We start from the raw sequence: 24,115 nt of genomic DNA, 5'->3' as shown, positions 1-24,115 counted from the left end.
TTTGTCTAGTCTTGTGGCTTTTCCTGTGTGTAGCTTCCTCAATTGTCTCCTTATTTGGTCTTCCATTATGAACAACCCATACTGATGGTCCATACTGGTGGACTCGTTACTGGCTATACCAGATGAGGTAGTAGGAGTTGTTGATGTAGTAGGAATAGAATGGGGAATAGAGTGTGGAATAGATTAAATAATTGATAGATAGATCTTAAGCTTAAGCCCAGAATTTATATTCAGTCTTTTCCAGACATCTTTCATTTTATTATAAGTGAATTTGTTTTCTATTTTAGCTTTGTAAGCTTCCTTTCCTTCACTCAGCATTTTCTTCAGCACTTACTGTGTGTCCATCAGTAGACTTTTTATCTCCTTAATAACATAGGGCTTGTTGTTTGCAATGCCACACACTGCCCATGAGTATATCACAGTGTCAACACAAAAGTTAATATAATCTGTGATACAGTGACTGAGTTCCCCAATATAATCCCCATCAAACTTCCACATCATTTCTCATTCTGAACCATTTCAGTCTGCAGGCTGTACTTCCTCATTGTTCAAATAGTAACAGATCAGCTCAAAAATGGCAGTAGTTTACACTTAAAGGCATCGTTAACATTTATTTCCTCAAGTGGAACACAAACTGATGGAAATTTGTCATAGTTTTTCCGACAGTCACATGATTGAATTCAACATGTTGTCATTAAAGTGTTGGTGACAGAATGAATCATTTCTGTTGCTATGTCTCCATTTGTGGAGGGAGGAATATAAACATTAATAAGGATGATATAACTCATCTCCTTGGGTAAATAATGTGGACAAATTCAGAGAGCCAGAATTTCAATGTCTGAATTACAAACTGTAAGTTTACCCCATTGTACACTTTTGCTCATTCACATGCAGTAGATGATCTGATCCCTCTTGTCCTTTTCCCACAAATCACTTGGTCTCTGTATGCTTGAATAAGATGAACTCTATCCAGCATTAAAACAGTGCTAAACTATTTAGTATGAAGTGTCAACCACATACTATACTTCTGATGATATAATTGTTACCTAAAGGTCCTTTTATAAAATCTGTGGCAGGCTTGGATTTCACTGCTGTAAATAAATGCATTGCATTGTAAGGCTAAGGGGAAATACGCCCACTTTGGGTAGAAATGCAGCATTTTTGTTTCTTAGCTTTGTTTTTTATTACATGCTTAAGTATTTTGTAGACGGTTACTGTGCAAATAAGACAAATTAAGAAAACATTTTTAAGAAAAGTTACACTGCCTCCCTCATTACCATGAAATGATTTGTTGTCTTTTGAACAATCTAGGCCTGCTGCCTCATCTGTGGTGGCTTTAGCATTTGGCCGGTACATCGTTGAACCTTTCTTCAGCCCCTGCCCAGCACCCAAACTACTTGTTAAAATGGTCAGCATAATTGGAGTCTGTAAGTCATAATTAGATTTTCCTATGATCTTTTCTTCATGCCTGTTTTAATCTAAATATAAATTATATACTGTATACACTGATCATGTATCTCTATGAAAACTGAATACTGCAAAATATATAATATCTATATATTGTTACAATAAATGACAAAGAGTCCAAAAAAGGTTTGGGGCAGCCACCCATATATTATATATTAGCCTCAAAATAGGATTAAATGTTGTACAGATGTGTACTGATCAGAGTCCAAAACAGAACTGAGGGGATACAGGAAAGATGGCAGCTTTAAAGGCAGAAGTGATGTCATTAAAGGGGCTGGAAACAGAAGTAATGTCACAGGGGTCGGAACTGGATATGACATCATCATGGCCAAGTGGAATTTCCCGTGAACGGTCTGCAGAAAAGTGAGAAAAAGCATCAGTACACTCCGCCACCCTCTGATCTGGCATGGAATTACTCTCGTTCAGGCCGTCTAGCTGCTTCCAATGAACACATGTGTGACTATATGTGTTTGTATAAACATAAAGCACAAAAGAAAATGAGTTGGTGCTCTCTCTGGAAACCCCATTTGTTGTCATGACCTGAAGAACAAATAAAGAAAATGATTACAGCAGTCATAGTTGCTCTAAATAGTTGTTTATACTGAAAAAGTAACACTTCAAAGCTGAAGTTCTGTCTTCATCCACAGTAGGTCTCAGATGACAACTTATTAGTGCATCATATAGCTTAAGAATAACCTCTCCTGGTTTGTGCTCGACTCATCATGCTGTTAACCTAACACCTTACTGGCCATCCTAATGGCTTCTGCACACCACATAGATGTGGACAATGACAAGTCCACATCAACTCATAAATCTAATCCAACATTTTTGCTTATGACATACTTAAATTAAATCTCATTTGAACATATCTGACCAATCGTAAAGTTTGTCCAGATCCTTCTGTGAAGATTTTATTGATTCAAGGGTAATCAACATTTCACATAGTTTAGCTTCCCTGGCAAATTAACCATTTCATTAAGATTCAATTTTGTGTAGATAATTTATAAAAGTTCAAAAGAACATTGGCCCTCTTATAGCAGTGCCCTTCTCTTTGCTGTATTAGGTAAGTTAAGCACAAAAGTACACACACATACACAAATAACTCACTCACTGAAATGGATGGAAGATGAAAGCAATTATGTAAGCATAAGACTGAACTGACTGAAGTAATATTATCTGTCAATGCTATCAACCTGCAGCTAAGCAGTGTTTGAGCTAATTAATTACACAGGAAAGGTACAGCTCAACTACATTAATTTAAACAATAGAATGGATTTAGAATGAGAAGTGCAGTTGATCTTCTGCTGGGCATACAAAGAGGACTGCAATGTAGAATACAGTTTCTACAGTGCACGAACAGTCTGATTGTGCTGCAAATACACAGGACAGAGCAGGATTACAGTTTGCACCACGCTGAAAGAATTAATGTAGCACAAAAGCGTACAACAGACTGAATGTGTTTTACAATTCTTTCTCACCTGGAGAGTCGTTTCTGTATATTTTCAGATTAGTATTAAAATCTTTAAGATAATTGTCACCTTCAGTATTCCTGTTATACAATAACCAGTTCCTTTTCAAATTTCTAGTTATCTAGATTATTTTAATGAATTACTTGTTTTACCTGTTATTAATAGCTACTGTACATGGGGAATTTATTTCAGTTTCTTTTCCCCTTTCAGAGGATAATATGGATAGTGATCTTGTGTTAGTATTCGTCATTTTGTTTAAACATTTTTTTTGGTAGTTATTGGGTACTTCTCTGTTGGGTAAGCTTTAAAATGTTTAAGAAAATTGAAGAAGAGATTGCCACAGACAGTCCACAACTAACACACATCAATCAATGCATTTTGCTGCATAACTTAAATTGAGCCACCACAAGTGTATTGAGGCTGTGTGTTTTAACTACATGACACTCTAAAGTACTATTAAAATGTACATATTTATTGTACTGTACTAACATTTAGAATTGCATTATATTATTACTATTATTTTTGAGTAAGACTCATTGTTTCAAAAATATTGTTAACTGATTCTTGGTTGAAGTAAACAGATTTTAAATGCTCCAACTTTCATATCAGGTAACTTACTCACCATAATTTTATACAATGCATACATTTTTAAAGTTGTTTAGTTTTGTGGTGCCCAGCAACCTCAACAGCTTATAGTGGCTACATTGTGACATCATATGGCACACATCCATTATCGCACATATCAAATCAAGGTGACAACAATATTTGTTGCCCACAAAAATAATAGAGAAAATAGCATTACATGTGAGGCAAAATTAAATTCAAAAAGGCAATTCATTGACATCACCCAAATTACAAAAAAAAAAAATCCAAAAAACAATGATCTTCTAAATGGAAATAAACATAATACATAATAACTCACAGTGTTCCGACATGCTCTCATGTCAATGCTTGGTTTACTTCTGTCCTATTTTGATGGTGACAGATTGCTAGAAGACAAAACATAGTAAAATTTTGGACCAAATTCATTAACTGTGATATAGTGTTATCTTTGCCCCTGACATTTTATTGTTCACGTTTATTTAACCCCTTTTGTCATTTTTTCTTACTTTGCCTAGCATTTGGTGTGGCTGTGAACTGCTGGAGTGTCAACTGGTTCACAAAATTGCAGATAGCATCAACCACAATCAAGATGAGTGCCTTGGCTTTAATTATTGTGCCAGGCATGATCAAGCTTGCTTCAGGTAAAATAAATTATTGTTTGCTGTTTTTGATCGTGTGATCAACAGTTTTTGTACAACTAGCATGCCTTGATCCATCTTTCCAGGATTCTTAAATGTCTGCTCACCCCTGAAGTTTCCAGGAGCATGTAGTTGACAGAAGCTTTGACTAAGAGCTCAACTCACTTCGAGTGTTGCCCTGTACTAAAAAAGAGGGAATAGGAGTAGCTAGCTGCAGCAAATACATTTTTATTGGGCTATTTTGCAAAGAGTCAGGACATCTAGACATTCGGTTCAATCTTGGCCATAGACTTTTTTTATGGCTTGCTGAGGGTAAAAGGAACTTAGAGAGAAAATTGAATCAGAAGATTTATGGATGTATCAAATATCAAGCCAAAGTCATCACCAAGAACAGAACATTTTAGTAAATAAAGTCCAAGAATCATAGTAAAAAAACAGAGCGAAGTAGTCAGATGCAAAAATGCTACATGTAACCAAAGCCAAAATGTAAGATATAAATAGTAGTTTAAGGTGAGAAAAAAGGGCTGTAACCAGAATGCTCAGAACTAAATATCAGAATAAGTCTCTTTCTTTGAAATCCAAGCTTAGACAATGCCACCCTTCACATTTTAGAGGTAGTGATGTAACGTGTCACATACTCCCAGTTGTCCAACCCAGTAATGGCATAGCAACCATCAACAAAAATGGGGCCAACTACAAAGAAAATAAGAAATTGCTGTGGGGGAAGGTAATGGAGTCATAAACAACTAGAAACAAAATTTAATATTACCATTAGATGTCTTGGCTTACTCAAAATAATTTTAGAGGCTAAAGAATAGTTAAACGAAAATGTAAATTGTAGGCCAGATCATAACATGCTGGAATTTCTTTTGTGAAATGTATTAAAGTGGGAGCATGAACATGATCTCTGCAAACGCAAGAATGGTCCTCGGGACAGTAGCCCCACCAATACACCAAATGCCCAATTTATAATCCATGAAGTTGGGAGTCCAATGTCCTCTGTATCATATATTCCTCATTTCCCTCAAATTCAAATCAAAGAAGAATAGGTAAACCCTTCTAATAAATGCTCTAAACAATTCTTAATTGTGAAATTTGTAACATTGGTGAAATTCCAAAGTGAGCAGGAAGGGCCTGGCAAAAGGAGGCTCAACTCATTCTTTTATAAATGACTTAAGGACCAGTTCAACTTGGCATCAAAATATAACAGCCATCTTTGAACAAATACCTGTTATACCTGCTTAATGTCCAGCATACTTTGAATTTAATCAAACCAATGCGGTCAAAGATTGAAGTTACAGTCATGTTGTTATATTGATTGTTTAATTCTATCTTGCTTTCTCTGTGTGTCTTACTAATGAAGCTTAATCTGACCATTCAAATTATAAACAAAATTGTGTTATTACGCAAAGGATATTACTTACTGTGGACAGTATCTTTGTGCACGCACATGCCCTGGACATCCTATAACGTCTGTAAAGTTCTTGTCAATTAATTGCTTACTATGCACATCCTTATCCAGTCCCTCACTAGCCATTACAGAACATCTGGAGCACGCGTATGCACAATGATACCCACCACATCAGGCAATATCTTTTGAGAAAAAACGTAGTAGTTATTGGGAAATAACACAGTATTCTGAGAAATAACTTTTTTTGAGTGGCAGGAATAAGCTTCCTTATCCAACGCTGCTCTAGTTGGATGATTATCATATTATTACTATATTTTTTACAAGCTTCAAATGAAGAAGGTATATTAATCTTGCTGCTACATGTTCTCTACAATTTGAAAAAACAAAACTCCTCTATTTTCTTTTTTATGGTACACCAGGCTTCTTAAATATGTTTGTGTTTTTATTATTATTATTGTTATTACACAATTTTACTCAGCTTGCCTCAGCTCTGTTTGTCTGGGTCAAATTTTGCAAATCATTTTTTACCCACTTTTTCCAAACTGATTTCCTTCAAACTTTGCATGCATGCTGATCTCCGATGACACTGTAATATTTTTAACCTGGGATCTGTATGTAAATTACGTCAAATTTAAATTTCTCATTTCCTTATATTTTAATTTTAGCAATTACACAAACTTATATATGAAAAATTAGTGTTTTTGGTGAAATGGTTAGCGTGTTGGACTTTCAATCAAACAATTGAAGGTTCAAGACCGATGTACACAAGTTAATTTAAAAAAATTAATTTTGATTCATTTATATTGAAGTTTTGTCAAATTGCTTCAATATGACCGTTAAGCAGCATTGGTCAAGTGGTTAGCATGCTCAATCAAATGGCCGAAGGTTTCAGACCAATGCACACAAACTAATTTTTTTTTTTAATTTTACCAATTTTTTTATCATTTATAAACAAATTTGGTGAAACACTCCTTTCAGTGATTTGTGGATACAGGCTCAGTGGATAAAGTGTTGGGCTTTTCTAAGAAAGATTGAAGGTTCATTTCTGTAATAGACAAATGCACATTTCTAGTACTTCACATGTATAAGGTTTTATCGTGGTTAAGATTTTCTGAAATGAAAAATGAACATTATTGAATGTTACATTTCTCTTTAAGATTGTAGGTTTGATTCCACTCTGTCACTAATGTCATTTCTGTCAAATCACCTTCCCAACCAAGTCAAGGTTTTTGTAACGTGCGGAGGACTGTGTGGCATTAGGGTGACTAAAAAAAGATTTTTAAGTGACATGATTTTATTCAAACATGCACTAAAAAGTAAAAAATATTTTTTTTTCTTGTACTAAGATTTTGTTTGTAATATGTGACTAAAAATAAAATTGTGAGGTGCCCATAAAATAGTTAATTTAATTCAATTAAAATGCATAGATTCCATAAGTGATTCAAAAAAAAAAACAACCTATAATTGGAACTTTTCTCCAATACTTTAATCAACTTTTATATGAAGTGTCATTTTCTTTCCATTAATAGAAATTTCACTTTAACAAATTGCCTTCTTCAATATTTATAAAAATGGATGCCACAGTTGAAAGCTATGTGTTTCACTGTGCTGCCGTTTAGTAGATTCTTTTGAAGGAAGCCTTGAGTTCTGGCTCAAATGGCCATATGGCCTCTATTGTAAGAATCCAAAACATTTCCCAATCCCTTTATGCTTATGAGATCATTTGTAATGTGATTGTTTACTGGTGAAACCTGAACTACCATTTCAAGTTGTTATGGATTTCACTCCACATCCAACAGGTGAGAAGTACTCCCAAAATATATATGTATTGTTCTCTAGGCTTAGAAATTCAATGACAGCATGATGCTTACATTTTACACTCTCAGTATCCATATTGACTTGGTTTTGAAACAAATCACACATTATACTACATCACAAAAACGATGAACTTGCAAGTTACATATATTAGTTAAAATAAGATAATTTTTGGACACTTTTTGGACAAATTTCCCTTTTAGGTTGAGAACTTTTTCATCAGTTACCACTTTCAGCATTCCTGAGAGATTTTTTCTACTTTAGAGAAATGTGTGCTTTAAGTAACCATGTACAAGTAGTGGTTCAGCCCCCATTTCCAAAGGATGAAATATATTAAATTGATGCCGTAATTTTCACTGATCTCTTCACCTTCGAGTCTACTGCTAGAATGTTTGACCACGTCTGCATTTTTATCTATGCAGGACAAACTGAAAATTTCCACAATGCTTTTGACACCAGTTCCTTGAGACTGGCGAAGTTGCCTTTGGCTTTTTATGCAGGATTATATGCCTATGCAGGATGGTAGGTATCCTTTCTCTCTGTCATTTGTAACAAACTCGACACAGAGTCATGGAAAGGTTTGGGGCAGCCACCCGTGTAATTGGTTTCCTGGCTGCAAAAGTCGTTTTTTTTAAGTGAATACTGCACTGATGTGTACACAACCGAGTCCAAGACAGAACTGAGGGAATAGGGAAAAGGTGCAGTTTTTTAAAGGGGAAGACAGGAAGTGAGATCATAGGGATCGGGCTCATGGGCCTCAGCCATTGGTTTGAGCCAGGACGTGACATCACAGGGGCCGGAGCTGTAAAGGTCTTCTTCAATAAGGTCGGTCCCGGAAGTCACGTCAAGAGGGCCAGGTGGGATCTCCAGTGAATGGTCTACAGGAAAGGGAGAAAAAGGGACACATTCTAAATCCGTTTCTTTCTCTTGCATAATTCCTGCTGGTAAATTCTTTCTTGAATACTTAGCTTTAAGATCTCTTATGAAAAACCAGCTAACCTACTTCATCCTGTACAAAGTTACCAGCAGGATGGATAGATAGACACACACACATCTATTATAAAAAAAAAATCTTGGGAGGGAGACGAGACATGATCTTCTCGGAAGACACTTTGACGTCTCGCGAGACAAGGCAGTGAGACAAAAGTACAGCTGCTGTACAGGCTTTCAAATGATTGACATGCAGCACGAAAAACAGAACATGCAGCTCGCCAGCAGCAGCCAGCCAGCAGATGATCCAACAGTATGTCCTTAGCGCAGGGCTATTCAATTACAAATTCAGTTGGGCCAGATTGTCAAACCAAGAAGGTTAGCTGGGCCAGTCATTTTAGCGGCAAAGCAGCTCGTAATGACAAATTTTAAAACCAACACAAAAAAATTTATTGAAAAACATAAGGTTTATTCGTTGTTTCTCTTTTAACTTTGGTCAGGTTGCAGAGCAAAGGGTGCATACAAAAAGAGCTGAATTAACAGAATCTGAGATAGCCCCTATTTTTTCCACTTACAAAAGAAAAAAAACTGACCTAGGCTACATATCTGACCTATCTGATCACAAAGTGCATAAAACAAAATAGTGCACAGTAGTAGGCTATTAGAAATAACATTGTTTCCTTTTGAAACAAAATAAACAATTTGCACACATTTGACCCAGGAACATCTCAAAGTGCATAAAATAAAAAGTGCACAGTATTCACAACTATAACAACACTGAGGGAACATATTTTAAATCACCATGCGTGATTAGGCATGCCTCTGTTACGCATCCCACATTATATTGATGTATTGTAGGCTACAGTTACCCTGCTGACTTAGTGGGAGAAGTGACATTTTTTGTTTTGAACGAGAGCAGTGACTTTAGGCTTGTAAGTTGTCAATGCAATTCGAAGGCATTGGTGGAGAGTATGGTCAGTCAGGGAGCAACGAGAGTTGCTTTTTGTGGAATTCATGTGTGAAAAACTTGACTCACATGTATATGTTGATCCAAACATACTGAGCATGACGATCGCTACTTTCTTAATGTTAGGGAACTGATGTGCGTTGACATCAGTCCAAAACATTGCAGGCCCGTTAATGGAAAGCTCCTGTGCCATGGTTACAGATGACTGCATGTCAACAAGTTCGAGTGTGAATTTCCCCTCGTCAATGGAAGGGACCAGTTTCTTAGCTCTGGCAGATAAGTCCCCTTCTATTGCAACAGTGAACGGGTCTCTGACAAAAACGGCCAACTCTGTGGGCAGATCAAGTCCATCCAATCGATCAGCAAAGTTATTTTTCAACATCGCAATGAAATCCGTCATCACATCCGTGATTTGTGCGGGGGATGAGATGCATTTGCGGAGTGTCGGAAAATGCAGCATTCGGCCTGTACTCAAATCATTTGCGAAAAGGTCCAGTTTAACTTGGAATGCGCGCATCTGTTCCACAAGGTCAATGACAGTTTTGTCTCTGCCTTGTAGTCCCAAATTGAGATCATTCAGGTGTTTGAATATGTCGCTCAGAAAGCTGGCATCGGCCATGAAGTTGTCATCCAGTATGCGACTCAAGTGCGTTTCTGCCTTTTTTTGCTTGCTGCTGCGGAGGAAAGTTATGATCTCTTCTGAGACCGCAGAAACGCTCCAGTGCTTTGCCTTTGGACAGCCACCTCACGTCATTATGCAAAAGAAGGTCGTGGTGCCCAGCAGACATTTCTGACAGCAGCATGCGGAATAAGAGGTGTTGGAGGCTTGATGTGGAGTGAATAAAATTAATTATAGCCATAACGCTGTCCATTGCCGTTTTGAGCAACCCGCTTAGTTTTGCGCACAACACCGCCTGATGCACAATGCAGTGTAAGGAGATCAACTGAGGTGCAACAGCGGACCAACGTGCTGCCAAACCATTCACTTTCCCTGTCATGGACGGAGCCCCATCTGTCACAAGCATGCACACACGCTTCATATCCAGACCATTGTCTTTAAAAAAGTTGGAAATTTTCCCAAAGACTATATCGCCAGTTGTATGTCCTAACGGCAGTAGGCTGAGCAGCTCCTCTCGGAAGCATTTGCCATCAAAAAAATGGACATATATGCACAACTGAGCAGTATCAGTTTTGTCTGTGAACTCATCTACTGCTATAGACATAGTATCAGCTTTCATCAGGTCTCCTAACAGCGTTTCATACACATCTGCAGCAAGAATTTCAACCCTACGAATGTTTGAAGTATCTGACAGGGGTACGTTTTTTATAGCAGATACCACGCTCATTTTAATTTTATCATCATTTATCACCTCATCCACGACAGCCAGCATACAGTCCTTCATGGTTTCAGAGTCTGTGAATGGCCTTTTATTTTTTGCCAGTATCCAGGAAACACGAAGGGATGCTGCCGTAGCTCTCTCTTGGGCTGTGAATGACCGCACCATGGTAGTACTGCTCTGGTTGTAAGATGCAATCAAACTCTGCACTTTTGCAGCCCTCTCTTGAGATCCCTCTGGAAAATTGGTGCGAAAAGTGTGGTGTTTCTCAACATGATGCCTCCGCACATTGTAATCTTTAAATACTCCAACGCACTCATTACAAATTAAACACATCGGTTTGGCGTTTGGATGTGGCGGTAAAATAAACAAGTATTTGTCAGTCCAGGCAGGGTTAAACTTACGGTTTTCATTGGCAATTTTACGTTTCAGTGTTGAAAGACATATTGATAGTAATCTAAGCTACTACCGGCACGCTCTGCATTGTTTGCGTGTTGCAGGCTACGTAATTTACGTAGGAATTCGCGTTTTTGACGGGACCATAGACATAATAAATACTTTATATTTATATTAATATACTATATATTTATATTAATATAATATATATATTTATATTAAATTATATTAAATAACAATTTATGAATAATAAATATTAATTTATTATCTATGGGCGGAACCACGGGCTGGGCCACTCGGAGGTTGATTCTGGGCTGCATGCGGGCCGCCAATTGAATAACCCTGCCTTAGCGTGAGTTCAGATTCCCCCCCCCAACAACATGTGTGGCACAGATGCGAAGTGGCAAAAGGACAGTGGCTGTACAAGCTTTTAAATGACTGACACGCAGTGCGACAAGCAGAACATGCAGCTCAACAGCAGCAGCAGTAAGACAGTTGCTGATCTGACCACAACTCCATACCGTGCGTTCAGCCCCCCACTTCACAACACGAGCAGCATTTTATGTCCCACGAGAAAGACATTTAACTATGCCTGGGGCCGGAAATAAAGGGCAAAGAGTAGATAACAAACAGAACGTCGTAAAAGAATTCAAAAATGTTGCCATGGTACACATGCACAACAAGTCTACTCGAAAGACACTTTGAAATCCCGCAAGACTACTTGCACGGAAAACACTTTGAAGTCCCACGAGACTACTTGAATGTCACGCCCTACTTACAAACAATTTCTCAGAGACACTTTAACGTCCCGCGAGACAAAGAAGTGAGACAAAAGGACAGCTGTTGTACAAGCTTTTAAATGATCGTCGCGCAGCACAACATGCAGATCACGCAACACATCACAAGCAGCAGCAGCTGCTGTACAGGCTTTAAAATGATCAACAAGCAGCATGACATGCAGATCACACAGCACGACACAAGCAGCAGCTTGCTTAAAGGACAGCTGCTGTACAGGCTTTTAAATGATCATCGCGCAGCACAACATGCAGATTACGTAGCATGGAACAAGCAGCAGCAGCTGCTGTACAGGCTTTTAAATGATCGATGCACAGCGCGACATACAGATCATGCACTACAGCACTAGCAACCAGGGATAACTCATTCACCACAGCTTTATTACTGACAAATATCAAGAAATAAAAAATTAATTAAATGAAAATAACAATCTCTTTAAACCTGGGGGTTAGTGAGCGAAGTAAGCAGGGGGCAGAGCCCCCTAGTTTTTAAAAATATCCTTCACCCATTCTGATCCACTACAGACCCCAGATATGCTTCACAATATCCAATAACATGCTCACAATATCCAAAACACATGTATATGCTCTTAAAATATTGCTAAATATATGCTATAGTTAAATCAGAGTAATGTATGAAAGTAGAGCACATTCAAAAGGGATTGTGTTTTTGAATTGAACACCTGCCTTCCCCTTCATTCATCAAGAGTCCTATCTTCAATTTTATTGTATGGAAAACTTGAGTTATCTCAGTTTTCCATTAAAACATGAGAGTAGATTTTTTCTCAGCCATCACTACAAACATTTCTGGGGAAATATGAAATAAAATATAGTCATTTTCAGGTGTAGGATCCCCAAATAGTATAGCATACTAAAAGGAATTGTGGTTGACCTGATTCACTGTATCTTGCCTGGCATGCCCCCTGGATCTGCAGGCAGTCTTGGATCTTACTATTACACTGTAACAGAATTCTGCTTTATTTTTAACAGGGGTGTCCTGAATTATGCCACAGAAGAAATCATCAATTCCAAAAGGTACTGACATTCTGTATCTTATATACAAAACTGATCTTAGAGTGAAGTTGTGATAAGGATATGAGTAACAGTACATAACAAGTTGAGGATCAAGGTATATAGAAACAATATTAATAACAGAGAACTGAAAAACGTTAATGGTGGCCTATTTATCAATAATGAATAACAATGCCTAGGGTTAATTGATGAGCATGGCTTGCATGTTCAAATCACAGACATTAACATGTGCTGGTCAGTTTGCACACTAAGTAAGATATACTAGCCAACCCGCGGCGTACCATACGCCGCATAATCAGGCCGGTTTTTTAATGAATTTTAAGCACAGGGAGAAAATTTACATTTGAAAAATCGGAATGTAATAAATCGGCAAGAAAAGCAACATTGTAACAATGCACGGAACGAACCAACACACAATCGTCCGTGAATGAAAACCGGCGGATCGTCCTCGCGCCTTCTGCTGCCAGACGGAGGGATGGGGGTTCACGGCGCGGAGAGTGGAACGGGAGGAGAGAAGGACGTCCATTCAGCTCCGTCCGTCATGCTAATCTGCTGATTTCTCGTTCAGTATGTACTGCCCGGTCATGTGCCCACCTCCAACTTGTCACTTGAGTCGTCGTCTTTACACAGTCCAGATGTACATGTGACTAACGTGGACTTTTCATTGCTCTGTGCGGTTTTGGCCGCTTTTCTATATATAATCCACCAAGACACCGGACCACGGTAGTAGCGAGGTGGGAGGGGGGTGCGTACAAAGTGCAGGAGCATCTAAGACGACGCATGTTTGTCGCGACGCAAACAGTGGGAGCGTCAGGGCCGATCCTGGGTAGACGGCCGCCTTTGTGCGAATGTGGTTTCGCCGCCCTACGTAACTATTTTCTATTATGATATGACGGTTATTACTATTACATGTACTACTTCAAACAGGATTAAGACGGTGTTAGGGTTAGAGTCGGGATGTATAAATAAAATTTAATTTCAAATGATTAATTTCAAACCAAACCAGCCTAGATTAGAAAGCCGGTTTATTTAATCGTTCTAAGCGACAGGCAGCTCTGCACACAGTGACAGTCAATTCAGAGATCGCCGCAGCCCGCTGTCTTTTGCCGCTTCTCTTGACTCGCAATCCCGTTGAGGAACGTACGCGTCTTACATGAAATCTATCGCCTTCGCGACGCAACTATGAAGCATGCAAGTTGAACGTTGACCAAGGGACTACACACATTTAGAGAGCGTGTCGTAAACACATTGTAAGCAATGGAACCGTTCAGACAGAGCGTGCGATGAGCCGGCGACCATCAAAGGCTTTTGCGCCGCGCGAGCAAATCGCTATGTATGTGGAGTCCCTAATAGGCATCAACGCATCGACTACAATACACGCCACATGCAACTTTGTCAAACTTTGCTCACTGCAAACGCCGCCGCTGCTATAGTCGTCGGCCGCCCTCAGACTTTAAAATTCAAAGGCGGACAGCCGCCGGTCGCAGCGTCGCCGGCTGCTGCGTCTCCTCAACGGCCGCCTTTGAGTTTGGCCGCCCACGTGCGGGGCACGTTTTTGCCCGTCGCCAGGATCGGCCCTGGGGTGCGTATGAGTCGCACTTAGTGGGAATTCCATGGTTTGCAGCCCGAATGGGGCTCAACGGCTTACCCACGCCGGGTAGACACACGGTCAATGACATGCATAATTATTTATTGAATGCTAAACACTTCTGGAAAGACACAGTTGTCTAAAAAGGGAGGGTTTGAGGATACAACAGAAAGTGAATGAAAAGATGGAACTGTAGACTTTTCATTGCTCTGTGCGGTTTCGGCTGCCTTTCTATATATAATCCACCAAGACACCTGACCACGGTAGTAGCGAGGTGGGAGGACGGTGTGAACAAAGTGCAGGAGCATCTAAGAAGAGGCATGTTTGTCGCGGATGCGAATTGCTGTATGTAGCGTGTAAAACAGTTTGCCATGGAGCACATGGTGGAGCGTCGTAACCGAAAACTCAGTTTTAAAGACTGCTCACTTCATTGTGTTTTAACCTCAGTTGTAAAGGATTGTTTTAAGGATCCCATGGGATACCCCTCGCAAACCGTTTGACAAGCTGCACCATAGAGTCCGGACGTATTCATGTAATCAGCGTATTGTTGAGCAGACTATATGACAATGCCTCTGTGACTAAGAACAACGGACACCACGTCACCGAAGTTATCCCAATGTTGGCAAACAAAGCTAAGAGCCATGTCACGAAGTTTGAGAGCAACAGTTTCGTCAATGACATTTCTCCAAAAAAACCCGACTGACAGAAACAAACAGTTACCTGAAGCAGGAATTTCCATAACATTGAAAGAAGTGTTGTTTCCATGAAATACATTTGAAGCGGCAGCCATGGAGGGCAAAAGAATAGTCAACCTGGCTCACAGCTGGGTTTGGACCGCAGCACAGACCAAAGCGAGTGAGTATGTGTTTGATGAGCTGGTTGATTTGGCGGGCAGTGGTCTGAGGTGCGTTCCTGAGCACGTGGGAGGAGGGGTAGAGTTTCTGGGCGGGGCTTCGTTGTTCCTTTCGCATGGTTTTTCATGGTGTCGAAACCAAAAAGAATAATGAAAAGTCAACGTGGCTTAGACGTGCTTGTGGACTCCTAGCACAGACGAAAGGGGCTAACTGGGTGGTCCGTGAGTTTTTGCGTCCGGGCACATGGGCAGGCAGTATGAATGCCTAGAGAGCGAGGGTAGACGCGGGCCGGTGAAAAAGAAGTGTTGGTGGGTAGGAAAACGTCTTCCGTGTTCCTGCAGGAGCATCTAAGAAGACGCATGTTTGTCGCGGATGCGAATTGCTGTATGTAGTGTGTAAAACAGTTTGCTATGGTGCAAGCGGTCATGCGTTGTAACCGAAAACTCGGTTTTTAAAGACTGCTTACTTCATTGTGTTTTAACCTCAGTTGTAAAGGATTGTTTTAAAGATCTCATAAGATACCCCTCACATGCTGCATATGGCGATTCACCTCCGCGAGAAACATGCCTCTATGAACAGTCAACGTAGCTCGGAGGTGCATGACATGAACATGACATTAACCTGCCCTGCACCGCATGTGGCCTCCACGACAGACGAATATAAATGACGCCACTTTTTCTGTGTCCTCGCGTCCGACTTGGTGGGCGTGGCCCTGCGAGTTGTCGTCGTATCCAATGGAGTTGGTGGGCGTGGCTCCTTCCTTCTGCGCCATAGGTGTCTCACTTGTCGGCGTGCTTTTCATGGTTGTCTTGCCTTAGTGAATTACAGTGTACAGTATATATATATAGATAGTATTATAGTTAGAACTACTAAGAAAATGGAATATGCGGCAAATTAAATACATACAGGGTGCCAATTTCATGTAAAGTGTTTCTGTTATGATATGCAGTGGGTCTCACCCTAGGATATTATGTTTTGTTTAACCTGAACAATGAGGAGGACGGGACCCACCAGGGACATATGGGAGTCACAGTTTCCACAGTGCTGCTGAGGTTGTTCTGAACGCCTGTATTGCACAAGATGCATTGTCTGTTCTCTGTCTATTGCGCTGACTTCAGATGCTGTCAAATTATCAGCACACGAGTGCTGCTGTGTAACTGTCTGATGCGGTGGTGAGAACAGAGTATTTTGAAAGCTCAAACAGCTGCAGAATCCACACTGAATGTAATTGTGACTGCATTTGGTAATGCCAAATCATTCTTTTTAAATAAAAGCCTTTCTGAACGTTAGTGTTGCTAGTGCATTCATTTAGCTGCTCGCAGATTATCTCATCCTCTAGCTTGCCAGTCCCCTTAAGTCTGCAACATGCTATGCTGATGCATAGTCTCACCAGGATACTGACGGCGCAGTCAGAAAGTCAATCTCCATAGTAGAGAACTTTGTGGGGGAGAGAAGTGAGCATTCAAAAGTGCAATTGCAGCATCCTAAGTGTCAACCATTACTAAATTTCCAAGCACTTGCTGCCTTTTCGCTCCCAGGCAGAAAATGAGGACCCACTGTTGAGTGCAGCGCAGACATCCTCAAGCCCCAAGTCAGTGAAACAGATCTCAAAGGAATGTAGCAAATGAGTCCATGAGATCGGAGGGTCACCAGGTAAACCCAGAAAGGAAGGTGGTGGGTGCTCATTGCTGCCAGTATGGATGCATGGACTAGAGTGTGAAATTACACTGAAACTTGGATGAAGGCAAGCATTTAATTTACTCAAGAGTTTGAGCAGGTATGGTATTTACAGTGTGGTGAAGTCAGCTTGCTTTATTCTCTTTGTTGCTTTATCCTCTGTCATGGTTCCGCCCTTCATTTTGTTTTATATTTCTTTTGTGTTTTGTTTCTTTTCTTTAATTTTTTTTCTTTTATTGTTTCTTTTATGTATCACTTTTTTTGTCAAGTTATTTTCCCCTATTTTCTGCCAATTATTGTTTTTGATGGTGATGGATCTAATCCATTTGTTAACCAACAGTCAACAGGAGCTCCAGAGGAGACCAACTACAGCACTGGGTGGGGACTTTAAAGGGCTCCAAACTTATAAGTGTGGCTTCAGTGAAGTATTAGCTGGTTAGTTTACTGTGCTGCTCCTTCCTATTCCTCTTCCTCCTTCCTCTTCTTTTTTTGACTCTTCCCACTGTGGTTTGGGTTTTGGAGATATTCTGATCACTCTGCTTTGATTTTATGGCTTTTTTCACTTTGTTTAAATCAGATCCTTGTTAGGGGATTTATTTTATTATTTGTTTGCCTGTTTTTGACAAAGACATTGAGTAGTTTTTCTTGTTGGAGTTTGCACACTTTTTAAAAACTTTTTGGTGTTTTCCTTTTAATTGTAATAATTTCTTGGTTAATATTTAAATGAATACTCCACTCAAAAATTATTTGTTGTTTAAGTATTCTTACCCCATGGGCTTTATAGAGAGGGTTGCAAAATTTTTTATTTCAAATTTTGTGCAAAATGAGGGAAAATAGTTTCATGTGATGGAATCGAAAAATCACCATTACTGGACAAAAGCAAATAACTTGAAAAAACACTGATGGAAAAAAAAAAGAAAATTCCCAGTTTACTCTGTCAAATTTTCCATATGTCTGTTGTTTAGTTGAATACTCAAAACATACAAAAATATGTATTATTTTGCTGAAATATTAACATTTCCTTTCTGTAATAGCAGCATACCTTATAAAAAATATAATGCCTTTCCAAACTTCTGAGCTTTTGAAATGAAGACTGGACTTTTGACCAATGAATGAGAGGGACAGGCAGGACTTCGATTCAGGAGCTTGTTTGTGTGTGTGTGTGTGTGTGTGTGTGTATGTGCACAGTCACAAGAGCGTTACCTGGAAGAGGTTCATTTAAAAATATTTTAGTAAAAAACTAAAAATTCATGTTTGGGACTTTGAGACCAAATAAATAGATGACTTTTCATGTGGATTATGTGAAATGGGAAATGCAAGAATTTTTTTCATGCACATTTGGATATTGTTTTCTGTTGTGCAACATTGGTCACCTACTATGAATCATACATTTTTTTGCCTCCTTTCTAAATGAAAATATGTGATTAAAAATTCATCTCAGTTGTTACTATAAATCACATTGAGTTAGTAACATTTAAACAAAATGTCAATTTGGGTAGTGTATTCCTTTACATTTTTAGGCAGTTTTTTACTCTTTGGGGTGCTGAATCATAACACTCCCTGCAATAAGCATTTATTGTGACTAGATTTTGAAAACATATTATTCACGATTTTTTTTTTCTTCAGAACCATCCCTTTGTCGATCATATTATCCATGGTAACAGTGACAATTACTTATCTCCTGACGAACATTTCTTATTACACAGTGATGACATCTGAAGATATTCTGGCATCCAATGCTGTGGCTGTGGTTTGTGAATTCACTTCTAATAAATATGAACAGTTAATAATAATGCTTTTAGAAGGTCTGCTACATCACAATCTCAGAAGACAGGATATGAATCCCAGCATGGCCACTTCTTCGCTAGAACAAGCAGGTTCTCCTCTGTATTTGTGTGGTATTTGCCTCCTGGTCCTCTCCCATTCCTGATTAAGTGGTCACTCTAAACTGGCCTGGTGCTCATAAGAGTGCTCTGTGGAGCCTGGCACCCTGTCCAGAGTTACTTGCTGCCAAAATGAACTCTTAGCATCCCCAAACCAGAAACTAAGTGAGACAGGGCCAGTAAATGGATGGATGGGTATATTTTTAGAATAACCTTACTACATGACTAAAGCAAACTTCCCCAAGGGTAAACATCTAAATGATGGAAAATGAAAATAAATACAAGGTCCAGATATTTAGATATTTAGTTAATAGTAGCCGTAGTCCAAAAATTGGCAGTCTAGAACAGGTAATGGATCCTAGAATTGCTTTGAATTGCTCTACTAATGGTGCTAATAATGCTAATGGTCCCTCTGCTCTGCCAATATTTTGTGGCCAAGAGCTGTACAGATATGAGAATGTCAAAAATGGATGCTGTTGCACTGCTGCATTTTTTCCAGATAATGCACCAATTATTCCATAAATTGTATAAAAATTACAATATGATTGGTGTTAATACATGTATTTCATTAATTTACGTTGGAACAACACAAAATGCCTTGGGGTGGGAGAGAACACTAAATCTAATCTAGTTCACACAGAACCCAAAAAGGGTACCGACAAAATTAATAGCACTCTTGACTTAATATCCATCCATCCATTTTCTAACCCGCTGAATCCGAATACAGGGTCACGGGGGTCCGCTGGAGCCAATCCCAGCCAACACAGGGCACAAGGCAGGAACCAATCTTGACTTAATATTTTGTGGCAAAACCTTAGGAAAGAACAACTTCAGTCAAGCACTTTCTGTAGTGATGACATCTTTGACCCCTGGGACAATACTCCAATTCCCCTAGGTTTGATGTGGGCCTTCTCCCAACGGCACTTTTCAGATCTTGCCACATGTGTAAAATCTGAATCAGGACACATTTCTGGCCACTAACACTCTGCTTGTTTTGAAACTATTTCTGAGTGATTTTAAAAGTGTACTGTGGGTCAGTCATGCTGAAAGACCAATGATCTTCGACGGTGACCAAGCCTAATGACACTGGGTCCTACATTGTGTAATGGCTCGCCCAATCACCCGGACTGGCATCTACACCGCCAAGACCTGTGGCCTGGCAAACTAAGGGGCATTAGTCTTAGACAAACCGTACATCTTCCAATTACTTCCCCAATCGATCAAGTAGGCAAAAAAGGCAACCAGTAAGTAAAGTTAATAAAGTGAATATATATATTAATGAAAACGAAGTGAAACAAAATTTAAAACAGTGTAAATATCTCACCTCTCTCTTTCCCTAACACCCACAACCTCACAAGTGAATATTATAATAAACAGTGCAGCACTAAAAATACAATGCAAACCCTCCCTTGACGCTACACTGAGCATAAAACAGATTTGATGCACAAGAAACACATATCACACGTTAAGTCCAGGAAATTGTCCAGAGGATGATTAATTGAAATGACCGGTTAGAAAATGTCCATCGGTAACTGCAATATGGAAGCAATTGACTGTTCGCTCCTTTCCCGAAATAAAAAAGAAACGGTCTCACCATATAATCCTCCGCATGTCCGTATACTACTGAATCCCAGGGTTTTGTGAGAATGGCGAGATCGCTACAGGTCCAGGATTGACAGCAGCAAACTGAGGATAGGTATTTGATGGCCTGGATCAGCATTTCTCTGTCTCTTGTGATGTGTTTTGGGGTTGTGTTCTGGTTTGTTACCGTCTCCTTCTCATCTCCTTCCTTTCCTATTTCCCTCCTCTTATTTAAATAGGAAATGACCTGGATGGATTTGATGGGTGGACAGGAAAATTACCTTGAGGGGTCACGGTCCTGCAGTGTCCTCCTTTCCCCTTTATTTCCAGGGGGACAACATTTACATAGATGCACCATAGATTACATAAACGGGACAACACTACGAAAGACGCGACTCGACACAAAACACATTAAGACATCCCCATTCATGCACCACCGCTACAATTGTGCCCCAACATTCCTATGTTACCATGCACAGTTTCAAGGCACCAAGTGCCAGAGGCAGTAAAGCAACCCCAAGCCATTAGTGATCCACTTCCATGTTTGAGAGTAGAGATTTTGATCTTACCTTTGAAGGCTTTGTTTTTTTTCTGTAAACATAAAGATGATGTGCTTTATCAAAAACCTTTAATTTGGTCTCATCGATCCATCCAAGGAAGGATTTTGGCTTGTTCAAATGTGTTTTGACAAACTCCAGTCTGGCTTCTTTATGTCCTTGTGTCAGGAGTGGGGTCCTCCTGAGCCTTCTACTAATGAGGCCCCATTCATTGAGATGGCAACCGACAGTCCAAGTTTACACTGTTGTACTTTGTGTCTAAACATCAGCTGGGATCTTCTTTAGATTCTTTCTCCACCATTTGTTCAATACTTTGCTCCAATATTTCATCAGTTTTTCACTTCCTTCCATGTAGAGGGAGGTTAACTACAGAGCCATGTACTTTAAACTTCTTCATGATGTTACATAAAGTAAAAGGTCACTGGGGATGGAGTTGTAACTATGCAATTCTTTATGGTGTTCTCACTTCTTCAGACAGCTCTTTACTTTTCTTGCTTGTCTCCATACTTAGTGTGGTACACACAGGCACACAAAACACAACTCAAATCATCTTGCACAGATGGTTTGGAAAACCAATTACAGCAGGATTACCTGCTTAATATCCAATTTATTTATCACAACTGGTAAAACATTGCCCAATAATTTCGTCAATGTTTTTTTTGGGTATTGAAACAAGATTACATTTTCCCTGCCACCCCAGTTTTTGTGTCTTTCCAATACAAGTAAATGAAATACATATGTTAACACCTATCATTTTGTGGTCTGATAAATTTTGTGGAAGAATTGTTGCATTATCTGAAAACATTGTAGCAGTGCCAATATTTTTAGCCAAAATTGTATGCAAGTTATGAGGTACATTCCAGAGAATCAACTTCTCAGTTACTTGTAAAAAAAATACCTAACAAATTTACAAAAAAAAAAAAATGCATTTTGCAGAATGTTTGAAAATTTTTTTTCAGACTGATAAAATATCTTGTTATGTTACAGCCAGGATTTTTTTTTCTGGTATGTGTTTATTTTCCTTTTAAATGGGCCCTTGATTATCATAATTTTTATGTGTTTATTGTAATTATGCTGTTTGTGTTAATTTTAATCTGTTTATTTATTACTTAGTATCTATATATTGTGCTATGCTGTAGTGGGCTGGCGCCCTGCCCGGGGTTTGTTTTCTGCCTTGCGCCCTGTGTTGACCCCCATGACCCTGTAGTTAGGATATAGCGGGTTGGATAATGGATGGATGGATGGATATTGTGCTATGCTCTTTTGTGTTCAGTAAACAGCAATCCCCAAACTGAAATCTCACTCGATATAGGGATTGCTGTGCACTCTTCCTTACTGCATATTTATGTGTTATTATTTTAGAGTTTATACCAGAGGTGTCAAATGCAACCTTTGACCAATGCACCTTTTTAATGTAGCCCAAGTCATCTTAATTAAAAACATTATATATGGTTTTTAATGACATGTTGGTCTTCACAAAAGATCCCTTTTAATGTTCATTTCATACATCAGTCTTATCTGTTTGTAATTTGGCCGGATTACTTTTACACCAGCACAGCGCATCATCGCTACTAAACTCTTAGAATAAATACTGCTAGATATTGTACTGTTGTGTGGTAATGGTGGCTAAGTACTGTCATGCTCAAACATGGTTCTTGTTATGTACAAACTGTGACTAGCCCAGAAGTTCAAAAACAAATCACTACTCGGATTCAGAACTGGTAGATCATTCATCCCAATCACACTCTTCTGCTCACGGTCATTGCCCAGAAAAGTATTAAAGTCCCCCAGTGGAACAATAGAGTCCCAAGTGGGAGCAACTTAAAGCAGTCTCCACAACGTCTCCAAGAAGGCCAAATATTTTGATACAATTGTTGTTGCATAAGCACAGACAAAAGTTAGAGCTCTTTACCAACTCAGAATTCATAGGGTGGTGGACCTCTTATCTAATAGAGTAAACTCCAATGTTCACATGCCAAGCCAGGAGGCTGTAAGTAAGTCCACATCCTCTTGGTGCTTATCAATAATGGAATCAAGTCCAGGAGTTAGTTTCAGGACTTATACTGTGTATTGAGGCGAGACCAACTATATCTAGACGACACTTGTCTAACCTCCCTCCCACACAAGCTCAGGTACCTTCCCTACCGGAGAAGTCACATTCCTGTCCCTACAGTCAGTTTTGGTTGCAAGGGATTTCTTACCAAGGCACTTGCCTACAACTGCTGCCTAAGCCATGGGATCCTTACTGCTCCTCCTGCAAGTATTAAGCCCACTGCAGATATTGAAATATTGATGGTAACCAATATTTAATTAAAAGTAATACCAGTGTAAGCAGCTTATCCAAATACTGAACTTTAATGAATAAAGTTCAATCTAATGGTAATACTGAAATGAAGATAGCATTTTAGGTGTTTACTACATTCATTTTATTCATATAAACAGTGCAATGTGGTCTGTGATTCTGTCCAGTTTTTATGGTTTCATGACTGGAATTCCAGTCAATTAAGTGTTAAATTCATATACATTTATTTGCCACAGCAGTAGTTCTCAAACTCAGTCCTGAGGACTCCATGTGACTCAAGGTTTTTGTTTCCACCAACTTCAAAACACTGAATGGGTCTGCCCCATTAACATGTTCATTAGTAAATAATGTTGAGTGAAAACTGTAAAAACTAAGTAAAAAAGAACACTAGATGATTAACATGTAACTTAAATAAATGCTTGGCAGATTCTGATAAAAAAAATTACCAAACTTAGTTCAATTACTAACAAATAACAGCTTTCTTCATTAGGCTAGGAGTCCACTTAAAAAAACAACTTGTTTGAACAAACATCTGCAGCCACAAGGGGTCTCCAGAACTGAGTTTAAGAAGCAATGGATGAGAGAATGTGAATAAAAATTTACATTTGAAATCTAAAGCAGCATTGTTAGGTTTTAGTTTCCTTTTAAAATCCGATCTAATTTTTGATAAAATAATAGGACCCTAATAAAGTCTACGTATAGAACAGCATGACCTCTAAATCCATCCCTGATTCCTCCAATATTAGTTATATATAGCATTATTTTTGGACCTCAATAAAATTGAGATGTTAATTTAGCAGTCATTAATTTGTAT

At 39.1% G+C, this 24,115-nt stretch overlaps 1 protein-coding gene across 1 annotated transcript in view; it reads left to right on the top strand.

Annotated features, from left to right (window-relative positions):
- Positions 1-24,115, top strand: part of LOC120514833 (cystine/glutamate transporter-like) — a 51,946-nt gene that overhangs the window by 10,372 nt on the left and 17,459 nt on the right. The window contains exons 3-7 of the mRNA XM_039735428.1: positions 1,312-1,427; positions 4,055-4,180; positions 7,826-7,925; positions 12,818-12,862; positions 18,605-18,728. Of these exons, the coding sequence (XP_039591362.1) occupies positions 1,312-1,427; positions 4,055-4,180; positions 7,826-7,925; positions 12,818-12,862; positions 18,605-18,728 (511 nt within the window). The remainder of the gene's footprint in view (positions 1-1,311; positions 1,428-4,054; positions 4,181-7,825; positions 7,926-12,817; positions 12,863-18,604; positions 18,729-24,115) is intronic.

Source organism: Polypterus senegalus, chromosome 14 (assembly GCF_016835505.1).
Source record: "Polypterus senegalus isolate Bchr_013 chromosome 14, ASM1683550v1, whole genome shotgun sequence".
NCBI classification, from domain to species: Eukaryota; Metazoa; Chordata; class Cladistia; order Polypteriformes; family Polypteridae; genus Polypterus; species Polypterus senegalus.
This window is presented reverse-complemented; position numbering and strand designations above follow the sequence as displayed.